This window comes from Mobula hypostoma, chromosome 11 (genome assembly GCF_963921235.1).
Source record: "Mobula hypostoma chromosome 11, sMobHyp1.1, whole genome shotgun sequence".
Taxonomy (NCBI): domain Eukaryota; kingdom Metazoa; phylum Chordata; class Chondrichthyes; order Myliobatiformes; family Myliobatidae; genus Mobula; species Mobula hypostoma.
This window is the reverse complement of record NC_086107.1, coordinates 52,856,314-52,871,297: the sequence shown is the minus strand read 5'-3', so window position 1 is coordinate 52,871,297 and position 14,984 is coordinate 52,856,314. Positions and strand designations below refer to the sequence as shown.

Genomic DNA, 14,984 nt, shown 5'->3' with positions numbered 1-14,984 from the left:
CATACAAATGTAGAACATCCATCTAAGATTGGCTGTTGGGGAACAATACATTAGATTTTTTCTGCATCCAGCTATGCTGTACCAGATCTAGGATCAAAGTGATGCTTACACTAAGGGCTGAAATGAAACGATTTCCTTTCTCCAGGAGGGAGAAAATACCAACACCTTTAAAATGTTGAGATCTTCTCCTAGAATTCCTTTGAATTAACGCTCATAGAATTGCATCTTTAATGATTGGAAGTTTGGTTGCTTGCCGAGCTTGGCCGAATGTTTGCAGACTTTTCAGCTCCAATGGAGTAGCCACATCTGTGCACAGCTGAGGCCGTTGTCTCCTTGGAATGCTGGCTTATATACTCCTCCAGGGTCTGAATGGATATTGATTTGTGTTCTTGCTTGAGTAAAGGCTTTGACTGTCGTCCAGCTGAAATGGTGTTCTTCTTCTTCATGAGCTAATACTAGTGAGAGTGGGCTGTTGCGTTGCCGAAGCAGTCTTGCTGTCATTTCCAAGACGTTCTTTATGTACAGCAATACATTTCGCCAATTTGTTTATTCGTCGTTCGTGTAATTTGTATATTCAGGTTTCTGACCTTGAGGCACCTTCGGATGAAGCTTCCTGGATATCCATTCTGTTGAAAAGTCTTGAAGAGGCACTTTTCTTCTTCCAGTTTTGTATCTGTAGTGTTGCAATGGGACTCAGTCCTCTTGAATAAGGTCGTCACACAGCTTTATTTGTGACCCTTTGGGTGATTGCTATTGAAGTTCAGAATTTGACGGGTGTGTATTGCCTTCCTGTAGACCGACTTCTGTAATTAACTTGTGATAGCTCTCTTGATAAGAACATCCAAGAATGCGAGATGGCTTTCCTTTTCAATTTCCATTGTAAACTTGATGTCATTAAAGACATTGGTTAGCAGTTGCTGTGTTCTTTACACATAGCTTTCCTTGATAATCACAAAGGTGTCATCCACACAGCACACCCAGCATTTGGGTTTGATTTCTGGTACAATTGTATTTTGTAATTTCTGCATTATGACTTCCACAACTAGGCCAGAGACAGGAGATGCCATTGGTGCACTTTTCATTGGTTTGTAAATTTCTCCATCAAACTTGAAGTAGGTTGACAAGCAGAGATCAAGAAGTTCACATATGCCTTCTTTCGTGAGTGCCCCGTTTATTGATTGTTCTCCATTCAAAAGTTCTGCAACTATTTCGATCAAATGACTTTAGGGAGAAAAGAGGAATTATGCTGTCAACAATTAATGAATTGCCAGTAATCTCGGGATCTGCACAGCGAAGCAAACACTTCTGATGGACCTCCCTCGAAGCTAGCCAATCAGAATCTTTCTACCGCTAAACTAAATCAGCCAACTAGATCACGACATCTAATCAATATCCATTTGGATCCTGGAAGAGCTTATAAGCCGGCATTCTGAGGAGACAACATCCTCAACTCCGCACTGATGATGGTTTCTCGATTGGAGCCGAACCATCTACAAACATTTTGCCAAGCTTGGTGATCAACCAAACTTACAAATAGCCCGCCCCAGCTACCAATATTCCACAATATTTCAAAAAATCTTTAAAGTTTGGGCTTTTATAATTCCTTTGTTACTTTGGGCTGCTTTGTTGAGCACCTTTGCTCTATCTGCAATAAGCAGAATTTCCCAGTGGACAACCATTTTAACTGCAATTCCCATTCTGGCATATTGCTCCATGGCTTCCTCTACTGCCGTGATGAGCTCATTCTCAGTTAGGAGGCGCATCACCTTATGTTCCGGGTAGCCTCCAACCTGATGGCATGAACATCAATTTCTCTAACTTCTGGTAAATTTTTCCCCTCTCGCTTCCCCTTCCCTCTTCTTCCATCCCCCTCTCTGGCTTCCCTATTACCTCTTTTCTTCTCCTCACCTGCCTATCATCTACCCTTGGTGCCCCTCCTCCTTCCCTTTCTCCCATGGTCCACTCTTCTCTCCTATCAGGTTCCTTCTTCTTCAGTCCCTTGCCTTTTCCACCTATCAGATCCCAGCTTTTCACTTCATTCTCACTCTCCCACCTACCTTGCTTCACCTATCACCTTCTAGCATGTACTCTTTCCCTCCCGCCACCTTCTTACTCTGGCCTCTTCCCTACCTTCCCAGTCCCAATGAAGGGCCTCGGCCTGAAATGTCGACTGTTTATAGCTTTCCTTAGATGCTGCCTGACCTACTGAGTTCCTCCAGCATTTTGTGTGTGTGTTACTCTTGGTTTCTTCTTATTCTGTTCAAACGATTGAGTGAAGGAATATGGAGCTATCATATTTAAGAAATTTCTATCAATTGCAGTATTCTCTGTGGAAAATACTCAACAGATTTGTGGAAACTGAGACAGTGTGAGAAAATCAACACACAGTGTACATTAGGTATGCTGTGCTTAACTGCTCACTTTTATCACAGTAACGAGCTCTTGGTTAATATGGAATTGATTACTGGTCAGTGGTTACAAATCCCAGTCTTGTCTTCAATTCAGCATTGCTGCATTCCACTACAGTATAGGGCTTGTGCTTGAGAGCAGCAGATTCAGGAGAATGGAGAAGTACAATGGCTACACAGGTATGATTCAGCTTTTGCAGAAACAGCACTGGCCTACTAAATCTCTTCTCATTTCTCCTAATCTCTATTTCATCAGCGCACTCTCTGAACTAATCACCGTGGAACCTGATGCTACAAGTGCAGCTTGTTGTTTGCTGTCCTTCGTGCTTTCCTCAACGTGATAGGAGGGCGGGTGGCTTATTGATGGAAAAATTCCCAAAAGTGTGGGTTAGTTGGCCACTGTGCGTTGCCGCGAGTCTGCAGACAGGTGGTCGAATCCGCAGGGGAGTTGTTGATGGGAACATTAAGGTAGGTTAGGGAATGATTGGAGTAAAACAGAATGTTTAATAGTCTGCATGGATATGATGGACTGCAGAGCCTATTTCACTTCCCTCAAGCAATTTCTACATTATCTTTAGAAAACAAAACTAGCCTTCTGACTTTTTTAACTGGAGAAGGCTCATCACACAGAGAACACGACCACCCTCCCACACACCTCCTGCCCCATCTGTGGAAGGGTCTGCACATCCACATTGCCCCCATGAGCCACCCCAGAACCCACAAAGCTCAGGCAAGTCACCTTCATCCCGGGCGTCTGTCTGTCTGAGAAGAAGAGCAGAAGACAGCATTTTTACCCCAAATCATGACACAGTGTAAAGGATCCTAACTGACAGGAGTCCTCACTTAGATCAGTATCCAGTGACTTTTGCTTCTCACCTGCATGGTCAGCCATTCCTCATTCTGATCATGATCAATTGCCATGGGAATGTGGTTCATCTGGGTCACCCACACAAACCAATTACTCTCCACAAACCTGCAGACATGAACTATGGAATCAATCATCTGAGAGGAAAAATATGCTTTAAACAAGCATCAATACATTTTTAAAAGACTTAAGTTTTTCAGAATTACAGTGAAAACAATACAGAATCCTTCCATTGCACTTTGTCCTAAAATATTTTCTCAAGGAACAGCACATCTAACTATTCGGTATTTTTCAATCTCCGAGTTTCAGATCACAGCTACTTCTCGGTTATCTAAAGTATAGCTCCTTCATTCTCCACAAATATTGCCTGACCTGCTCAGCATTTCATCTTCAGTTTATAATATAGAAGCTACAAACTTACATGGTGAGAAAAACTGGCTTTTAGATGATCCTTAGAACAAGCATAGTCCATTCAGCAGTGTCTATTTATTCAAGTAAATCACAGGTGGCTATACCCTGGCTCCATTTAACCACATTTACTGCAAATCCTACATTACTCGCGACTCACAAAAATTAATCATTTTCATCCTGAAAATAACTAGGGACCGAATTTCAATGCCCCAACTGCTGTGATGAGATTGGAACTGATGGGCAGCTACTCTAATAACTATGTACAAGGACACTGTAATGAAAATATTTTAAAATTCATCCAGTGTTCTTTTCTGATTCAGTAGCAAGAGAATTCTGCAAACAAAGGAGACTCTATATGCATATTCAAGGTTATAAATTACTTTATTATTATAATATAAAGAATAAATGCAAAAAAAAAGTTAATGAAATTCAACTGAACAACCAATCACTAAGCCAACACTATACAGTACGTCAACTGAGGGAACCACAAATTGCTGAAAGCTTTACCAAGCTCTGTCTCTCTCTCTCTCTCTCTCTCTCAGATTCATTTATTCAATCACATGTACATTGAAACATACAATGAAGTGTGTTGCTTACATTAACAACCAACACAACGGAAAGATGCACTGGGGGCAGCCTGCACGTGTCACCACATATCCAGCACCAAAATAGAATGCCCACGGTCTGTCTGTCTCTCTCTCTTGCGCGCGCACACACACGCACACACACTCTCTTGATGTCTTTGTCTGTATCTCAAAGCTCAAAATAAATTTATTATCAAAGTACATATACAGTATGCCATCAAATACAACCCTGAGATTCACTTTCTTGCAGGCATACTCAGCAAATCCAGGAACTGCAATAGAATCAGTGGGAGACCACACCCCACAGGACGCACAAGCAATGAATGCAAAAAAGCCAACATTCTGGGTGAATACAAAAGAAAATAAAAGAAATAAAAATAATAAATAATAAATAAACAATATCAAGAATGTGAGATGAAAAGTCTTTGAAAGTGAGTCCATGGGTTGTGGGAACAGTTCAGTGATATAGCAAGTGAAGTTGAATGAAGTGATCCCACTATTTCAACAGCCTGATTGTTGAAGAGTAACAGCTGTTCCTGAACCTGAGGATGTGAGTCCTGAGGCTTCTATACCTTCTTCCTGATGGCAGAAGAGAGCATGACCTGGGTGGAAGGGGTCGCTGATGATCAATGCTGCTTTCCTGCAACAGCGCTCCATGTAGATGTGCTTAATGGTTGGGAGGGCTTTACCTGTGACGGACTAGGCTGTATCCACTACTTTTTGTAGGATTTTCCATTCAAGGTCATTGGTGTTTCCATACCAGGCAGTGATGCAACTAATCAAATTGCTCTCTACCACACTTCTACAGAAATCTGTCAAAGTTTTAGATGACATGCCGAATCTTCACAACATCTAAGGAAGTAGAGGCACTGCTGTGCTTTCTTCATAATTTTAACATCATAAATCAGCGAGTTGTTTGTTATGTCTCCCCTCTCGCTGTGAAACAGAAACATCACTTTCTCCATTATTAGGGGGAGAGAGAGAGCCTGTGGTATGTCGAATACCGGGTGAACAAGTAGTCTTTGGGGTACCGCAAGTCTGCGTCTTTGCTGCACGCTTGAGTGCTTGGTGGTGGGTGCCAATGCTTTTTTTTTTGCTAGTGCAGGAAGGGGGAATCGTTGCTTTGCTGCTGCTTACATACGGGAGGGGGGAGCTGGGGGGGCATTTTGGGGTTCTAACATTTAACTGTCAATTCATTCTTTAGAGGCACTCCTCTGTCTTTGTGGATGGTTGCAAAGAAAAAGCATTTCAGGATGTATACTGTATACATTTCTCTGACATTAAATGTACTTTTGAAACCTTTAATTGCACTTATGTGCAGGGCCCAGGATAGATCCCCAGAAATTTATAACATGAAGGAATTTAAAGATGCTGACCCTCTCCACCTCTGATCTCCCGATGAGGACTGGCTCATGGACTTCGAGTTTCCTCATCCTAAGTCAATAATCAACTCCTTGATCTTGCTGACATTGAGTGAGAGGTTGTTGTTGTGGCACCCCTCAGCCAGATTTTCAATCTCCCTCCTATGTGTTGATTCGTCCTCTCCTGTATGCTGATTTGTCACCTCCTTTGATTCAGCTAGCACTTAGCACCAGTTGTGACCCAGCAACTGGAGAAGATTCTAATTTGCACAAAGAAATTGCTCCTTTTTAAACCCTTCAGAACCCCTACCCTAGTACTTCCCCATGGGACCGTTCTAGGCAGTATCTGTACCTGCAGAATCACCTTCTCCTTCCCAGACGAATATGTTTCCCATCATTATCTACTCTCAGAGCTGTAGACTGGTACTCACACCAAATTCTCAAAATATCGCCATGAATCGTTTTCCTTGTACCTCCTCAAAATCGCCCCACATTCGAAACTAACACCACTTTGTCTCCCAAACTTCCATTTTGTGTTACACGTTTTAGCATATGCCAAAAAATCAAATTTAACTCTTTTCTTACAGACATAAAAATCCCTTGTTTCATCACAGTAAGAAAATCTTCAAGTATGTCTTTCTTGAAATGTTTGTGGATTCCCTAACATTGATCTACAAAAACAAGAATTTTTGATAATTACAGTCAATGTACCCTTGTAACCTTTTCCTCCCATCTACTTTTCACAGGATTAAAAGAAGAAAACAGACACAAGGGAACTGAATTACTCTCCTGACTCTAACAAAGCAAATAAGCTTCTGGTCACTATCCCAGCTTGTCAGTGGTGGGTTTGGCAAGCACTTGTGGTGCTTGGGACCACTGCAGGCCACTCTAATCCTTGGACAATAGGATACACTCATCTCCCACCCTCTAAAGCCCAAGCCTCAATGCTGGTAGTTAGAGACTTAGAGACGTTGACATAGAACATTACAGCACTGTACAAGTTCTTCAGCCCACAATGTTGTACCAAACTTTTAACCTACTCTAAAAAGAATCTAACCTTTACCTCCCACATAGCACCCCATTTTCCTTTCATCCATACGGCTATCTAAGAGTCTCTTAAGTGCCCCTAATTTATGTGCCTCTGCTACAACCCCTGGCAGCTTGTTTCATGCACCTACCATTCTCCGTGCAAAGAAGATACCTCTGGCATTCCCCTCCCCCCATATTTTTTCCTCCAATCACTTTAAATTAACCTGGAAAAAGTGTCTGGTCGTACACTCCATCTATGCCTCAATTTATCATCTTGTACACCTCTATGAAGTCACCTCTCAGCCTTCTTTGCTCCGAAGAGAAAAGCCCTAGCTCTCTCAACCTATCCTCATAAGAAATTCTGTCCAATCCAGGCAGCATCCCAGTAAATCTCTCCTGCACCCTCTCTAAAGCTTCCATGTCCTTCCTATAGTGAAGTGACCAGAACCGAACACAATGTTCCAAGTGTAGCCTAAACAGGATTTTATAGAGCTGCAACATTACCTTGCAGTGCTTGAACTTAATCCCCTGACTAATGAAGGCCAACAGACTAGATACCTTCCTAACAACCCTATCAACTTGCATGACAACCTTGAGGGATCTACGATGTAGACCGCAAGATCCGTCTGTTCCTCTACAGCCCTTAGAATCCTGCCATCAACCGCGTACACTGCCTTCAAATTCAACCTTCCAAAGTGAATCACTTCACACTGTTATGGGTTGAGCTTTATCTGCCACTTCTCAGCCCAACCCTGCATCCTATCAATATCCAGTTGTAACCCTCGATAACCTTCTAAACTATCCACAACACCATCAACCTGCAGACATACTGGCCCACCCTTCCATCAGAGTCATTTATAAAAAAAATCACAAAGATCAGTGATCGCTGTGGAACACCACTGGTCACACTGCATCTACAACCAACCTCTACCTCCTATAGGCAAGCCAATTCTGATTTCCCACAGTCATGTTTCCCTGGATTCCATGCCTTCTGACATTTCTGAATGAGCCAACCATGGGGAACTTTTATCAAATGCCTTACTAAGATCCATATACACCACATCCCACTGCTCTACCTTCATCATAGTGCTTTGTCACATACTCAAATAATTCAATCAGGTTCTGAGGAATGACCCGCCTTCACAAAGCCATGCTGACTATCCATAATGAGACTATTTTCTCCATATGCTCATAAATCAGGTCTCTAAGAATCTTTTCCAATCATTTGTCCACCATTGAAGTCCATTTCTGGTCTATTATTCCCAGGGCTATCACTACTTCCTTTCCTGAGCATTTGCCATCATTTGGCCATCTTGTACTACTTCTGTGGTCAGTGAGGACTCAGAGATCTCCACCAAAGGTGCAGCAATCTCTTCTCACACTTCCTGTAGAAATGTGGATATATCCTGTCTGTCCCTGGGGAATTCTCTATCTTAATGTTTTTTCAGTGGGTGGCTGGGTGGAGATACATCTCTACCAAAGGAAATGTAAGGCACTCCTTTCCTTCACAGGTCAACTTTGGGCAAGGTGTAGCACTTGCTTAGCCCACCCTCCCTCCCTCAAGCAGGATCACGTGAAGCCATGGGAGCAGCTGGTGGATGGTCGTATGAGCGGCTGGTGCATATCACAAGTCCTGATTATGCGACCACTGACACCAGGGAACAGACTCCGAAGAGTTTATGATAATGGCTGGGGTCACCCGTCTTGTAAAGACACCGCCCAGAAGGCGGCAATGACAAACCACTTCTGTGGAAAAATCTGCCAAGTACAATCATGGTCATGGAAAGACCATGATCGCCCACATCATGTGACATAACACTTGATGTAGGAACGACAAACGTTTTTCAAAAGTTTTAGCACTTCCTCTTTCTTAATGTCAACATGTTCGTATCAGCCTGTTTTACATTGTTCTTACAAACACCCTCTCATTAGTGAATACTGAAGCAAAGTATTAATTAAATTAATCTGGCCTCTCTGTCCCAGACTGGCTGCAGGCTGCTTCCATAGGAGTTGTTGTCCAAGTAAATGTAAATGAGTGTCTGAATAATAGCGGAAACACAAGCAGTGAGGAAGAAATAAATATCTGTTTTAGGTACACATTAGTGCAAGTGCCTTTTGTGTGGAGGGAGTGCTGAATAAATTTACGGTGAAATGTCTGCATTACGCATAAAGACTAATGACTGCATTCTCAGTAGAGAGATGGAGCAGCTGTTATAACGTTAAATCAGCTGCTGTGACCTAAACACGTGCTGCGTAGACAGTCTGACTGGAGTGGAAGAATTAAGCTATTCAGTGGTTTTAGATACAGGCTATGTGAGGAGATGGAAGAGAAATAAACAAACAGCAAGGCAGAAATAAATGCCAGCAACGAAGGGCACTGGAGACAGAAAAGTAATAGGCAGTGGAACTGGGAAAAAAGGCTTCATTATTTCTTGAGCCTATTTACGCATATTAAATCAGGTGCAGATAAAATAAACCATAAATGCCATTTGTTTTCACAAATCCACATCTCTAGCAGTTACTGGCTACACTCACAATTCAAGGAACAATTCTTGTAATTGCTGCTGCAGACAACGAACCCTAACCAATGCGAGCAGTGCTATGACATGCCAGCCCTACCTCACAAGGAAGAACATGGCCAGGAATCCTCGAATTCCGAGCAGTGGAATGTACGTCAGGCCGATACGGATGTAGAAGGACACCATCCAAGCCAGGTCCTGTAAAAGGCAGAAACATTTTTTTTAAACTTTATTTCATTCTAGTTCATATTTCCCCTCTGTGGTGGGGAACGACAGGCTATTTATGATGCACATTACTTTACCTGTGACAGGACAGTGGTTATCAGCTGGCCACTGAAGCACTGAGGGGTGGGAGTGGAGTCAGTGCTGATCATCCACTCCACCCGGAAAAATAGGATCACGGGAATTCTTGCCCAGGACCACCAGTGGCCACCTGTCCACCCTTTCCATAGTTGATGCACACGCAATTTACAGGGCAGAAGCGAAGCACTCAACACTGCAGATATACTGGAGAGGGAGCTTTGATCTGGATCAAACTAAAGTGAATATTTAAAAGACTATTGATGGTAATGGGAGGAAGTTTTAATAAAGGGCAAACATATTGCACCAGAAGGAATTTGACAATGAAAAATACCTTCCTTTGGATTCATATCAGATCCAGCAGCATTAACTGTAAATAGGTGACACTGGAACCTCTGGAGTTTCATGAAGTCTCTATCATAAAACTAATGGAAGTAGCTGGAGTACTTACCCCACAAGTGATAATCGGGGAAATGAAATCCCACTGTGTTGCTGGTTCTCAGTAAGCAGGCGTGCTATCTGTGATGTGCATTACTTGCATAAAATAACTCAAACAATCAGGGAACCGACTGAGTACTGCCGGTAGATACATCAGTGCAAGCATAAATAATCCTTGGAAGAATGTATGAGTACAGAAAGAGTCCAAAAAGGTTTTCAGCCTTAAAGTGTCCCTTTCTTCCTGTTACTAATGAAATGGTTTTACTAAAAGAATAAAGTGGCTGTGGGTGTGGGTCATGGAAATGAGTGTCTGAACACAACTCACTGTCCATAGCAGTTATACTTTATAGAAAATTATTTTCTTTACCTATACCCAACGTAGGCCAAAGTTTGGTATACCTGAACTGGCTATCAAAATAAAGTTGTATTACATGTCCCCATGTGTACACATTATTGAATATAACTGTATTCTCTTTGTACAGTGTTGATATTGAAGTACCTAAATACTTGACATTTACTAAATATCCTAATATCTATCACACAGCACTGTAGTACATACAATTAAACACTCCCACTAGTAATACTCACTTAACAAATATATCAGTATATTATTAAATACAGGTGTACCAGTTAAAACCCAATACCTCCGACTAACATCATTAGCCACAGTCATTTGAAAGCATTCTGGAGCAAAATCCAAGCCTGTTTTTCGCTGCTCTGTAACCCAGCAGCAGAGAGGGGGATATAGCACACTTCTGTGTAGACTGCGTCCGAATGAGATCGGCTATCTTCAATCAGGAAAGGAGCCTGGATTTGCCTGAAGGGCCCAGTGTATATCACATGGCCATTAGGTCGTCGAGGGAGTAATGATTAAATCACAAGTAACAAGTTGAGGGAATTGAAGCCAATGCTAATGCAACATCCTGGAGGCTGCTGTAAATACTCACCGCCCACTGCTTGCGAGTCACAGCGAAGTAAAAGATGTACCACTGGAAGTAGAGAGGCAGCAGTGCTGGAGGCCCAACTGTGGCAGAGAGAAAAGAAAAGCCACAATTGTTGCACTTTTTCTTCTTTTTTGTACATTTTTAAAGATCATGAATGAAGAGTAGTTTTGAAAAAAAGGAACTCTAGCAAAATACTGGCATACAATGGAGTCAATGGTAATGAACCATTCCTGCCTCTATCACCATGCAAGCTCCTGATAGCCTATTTCTCCATTTAGCCAATGCACAAGAGGGAAAAAAAACCATACACTCGTTTAGAAATTGGGTTGCATCCATCTGGGTGCATTAGGTTGTCTATATTGTATTTACTCATGACATAGGAGGCCATTCAGCCCATTAAGTCTATAACAACTCTCAAGCATACTCCCATCCATTCTCTCTTTGCCTGCAACCTATTCTTTCTCACATGCCCATCAACACCATCCTGATTCTTCAACCACTCCCCTACACTGGGGTAATAGTTGGTGGCCAATTATCATACTAACCAGTGTGTCTTTGGGATGTGGACGAAAATGGAGAATTATAACTGGGTTGGAACAAAGTCATGGGCTAAATGGGCCCATACTGTGCTGTACTGTTCTACGTTCTGTGTTCTGTAACTCCATGCAGGAAGCAATTGAGGTCAGTATTGAATCCAGGTCTATGTAGTTTCGAGGTAGCTGCTCTACCTGTAGCACCCAAGGTCAAATCAGCTGCTAACAAATAAAGAAAATGCAAAATTGGGGACATCCTGGCTTTTAAGGAATTTTAACATTGTTTACTTCCTTTAAGCGGAATTAATACCTGTCTGGTCTGACAAAGCAGTCATACATATCAAATATATGCTGACAAAGAACCCTTTCCTTGGGCAAAGATAGATTGCCATAGAAACACGGGAGGACCAAGGGGGGGGGGAGGCGGAGTGAGAGGAGGTAAAAAAAAATCACAGCAAACTTCAAACGGATCATAGATAACCCAGGGAGATGATGGGGGCAATGCTTGGGTTCCTTATTACTTCAAGATATGGAGAGAGTCCTGTGCTGTGGGTGGAACAGGGCCATAGACTGTGTACTGAAGTTATCAGTGTTACAATCAAAATGTTAAAACATTTAAATGATTGATAAGTACCCACACAGTACAAAACCTAAATCCAAGAGGCACCGCTTTAAAATCGTTCACAATTCACTGCTTTCAATCTGATGTATCACAGAGAATTAACAGCAAACAGTGCATGAATATGTCATGGACTATTTCTGATGCTGAGCAAATAATGGACACTTTGCACACAGAGATGACATTAGAAGGGGAAATGACATCTGCATTAGGGCAGCTTTGTCTTTCATTTGCCCATTAATGTGTCAAATCCAACTCTCATCACTACATATCATCTTGCACTCTTTTCAGAAATACAATTCTGTGGCAGAAAGAATTACATGCAGGATAGACAGAAAACAATTGAGGCATTAGGTGGAGTTTGAAGCTTACAAAGACAGGATCTGATCATACAAAGCAGCAGTGATGTGATTGTCATGAGTTGTGAAGATCTGAGTAATGCTAGGATGACCATGCATTTTGATCACCTGAAATGAGCACCCATGGAAATGGCAGTAAAATGAGTACTCCATTTTCGTCCCACATCCCAAAGCAAGGGATGGGCTGTACTATAGGAAAACTCTCTAAAACCAACAAGAGTTCAAAGGCAAGCTCGAAAGGATAGAGTTAGCCCCTACTGAAACAATAACTGAGAGCAGTAAAATGTTTGTCTTGTTCAATTTTATATAAATATGCTTGAATATTGGCAAGAGATGAAATGTGGAATAGGGAATACTTTACATTGAAGAAACCCTCAAATATTCTGAGGCCATTGCAAACATTTTCATAGTTATACTGTTTTATAGTACAGTGTGAATAAATACCATTTCCAATTCAGTTACTCTAACGCCACCAAGACCCAACTATATAAATTTCACCAATCTTCAACTGCAATTATTGGCACTATCTTGGAAGTAAAAGTGGAGGCGTGGTTTCCACTGGCTTCTCATCAATGTACAATAGAGACCCTTCACAGCTCTGTTCACATGGCTTGGAGGGCCAGCACTACAACCAGAGCCTTACTAGACCATACAAAGAGTGAAGTCTCCTTGTGTTAGGACCTTTGTAGATTGTATCTGGATCACAGAGGTGAAAAAATATCAGGTTTCCATCAGAGTTTCTTAAAGACTTAAGTCTCCAATAGTTTAGCAGCTAGTTGGGTATGACAGCTTGCAGGCCCATCGCCGAGCACAGAATTAATGCATACAAGCTCACAGACTCAATTCTGTGCTAACTTTAGGTACACTAAGGACAAAAATTCAACTCATAAAGTTGGCCACAAAGGATAAATCCTGATAAGTTTCCCTCCTCCTCAGTGACCTCCCATGGGAAAGGGTACACGAGGAATCAGCAGTTAAAAGTATGCTCACACCCTTCTGTTAACACTGATCATAGCCCGGCAACTCTACTTTAGCTGACAACTGCATTGACTGCTAGGGGATGAACCACAAGCTGCCAGTGCCCAGAGAATAAAAATCACTGTATTCAGAGAGGGGAGGAAAGGGGAGTAATTGTAGGAAGTTTATACAAGTTCACATTTAATCCTAAAAATCATAAACACTTCAGCTGGAAGCCCTGAGCTTCTGACTGCAGACATATGCTCATTGCAACAATTAGCTTTTTAAGTTCCTTACATTTCCAGCATCCCACACACACCTTCGATCCACAGTAACCGTGTCTCAGCAAATTTAACACTCTTCACAGACTACTAGCCGTGTGAGGTAAACACAGGATATCCACTTTCTGCATACCGGCTTTATGGGGAAGTCAGGAGAGAGAGCTGGCCAGTCAATGTAAGGGAAAATGTATCTCACCACAGCAAGATAAGTCAGGAGACTTGGAATAACAGAGAACAAAGTGTCAGACAACAGGGGTGGAAAGGCCACTGAGAAACACCAGTTTTACATAATTCTCTCATTTCAAATAATATTTCCACTCACATTTTGTACGTAGCCTCCCAGACGTACTCAATTTCTCCCCCCCCCACCCAACAGCTCTCAATAGCTATTCCTCAATTTAATCTCAATCAATCAATCCATTGCCCATAAAGGATCATTTCTATCCTTACTTATGGCATGTATTCAACCAATGAATGTTGCAGTCTCTCAGTGATGGAAAGAGGGAACAATCACAAGATCACAAGACAAGGAGCAGAAGTAGGCCATTCGGCCCATCAAGTCTGCTCCGCCACTCCACCATCAGCTAAACTGTTCTCCCATCTAGTTCCAATTTCTGGCTTTTTCCCCATATCCCTTGATACCCTAATTAGATACCTATCAATCTCCTCCTTAAACACCCTCAATGATCGGGCCTCCACAGCTGTATGTGGCAATGAATTCCATAAATCCACGACCCTCTGGCTAAAAAAAATTCTCCTCATCTCTGTTTTAAATGGGTATCCTCTAATTCTAAGACTGTGGCCATAACCTCTAATTATAAGACTGTGGCCTCTAATTCTAAGACTGTGGCCAATCACTACCCAATCTGTGGAGGGATGGGACTGTTCTGCTCAGCCAACAGAAGAGCATGGTATGACCCTTGCACAACTAAAAAAAGGGATTCCAGTTATTAAGGAACATGTATCCTCTCCCTACAGATTCCTGCATTTTCTCTACCTCTCGTCAATTTGTTAATATGCATGTCATCTGTAAAATTAAATTCCTGTCTTTAAATGTTGCAAGGTGGAATCATTTTACATCCTTGGCTACGTTTACTGTCAATGTTATCTCTATAGGTTGCATATTAAAACTTTTCCCATAAAGCATGTTGGAATGAGATTATTTTTGGAGTACAATTAATGATGCTTGTTTACTCCAGGTATTGTATAGGTTTGTTGTTCTCACAGATCAGTGAAAAGCACATTGCTGACAGGTTATATTTCTTGGGCTAAAATTAGGGGCCTGATTCAATATTCAGTAAATATTCTCAAAGGTTATAGACCCAAATATTACTTGCACAGATCCAGCCCATGGACCAAGTATTGCCAGCACTTTG

General features: G+C 42.0%; 1 protein-coding gene across 1 annotated transcript in view; it reads right to left on the bottom strand.

Annotated features, from left to right (window-relative positions):
* Positions 1 to 14,984, bottom strand: part of LOC134353736 (acyl-CoA (8-3)-desaturase-like) — a 66,988-nt gene that overhangs the window by 15,335 nt on the left and 36,669 nt on the right. The window contains exons 7-9 of the mRNA XM_063062039.1: positions 10,863 to 10,939; positions 9,278 to 9,375; positions 3,285 to 3,381 (exon numbers count right to left, since the gene is read on the bottom strand). Coding sequence (XP_062918109.1) covers positions 3,285 to 3,381; positions 9,278 to 9,375; positions 10,863 to 10,939 — 272 coding nt within the window. The remainder of the gene's footprint in view (positions 1 to 3,284; positions 3,382 to 9,277; positions 9,376 to 10,862; positions 10,940 to 14,984) is intronic.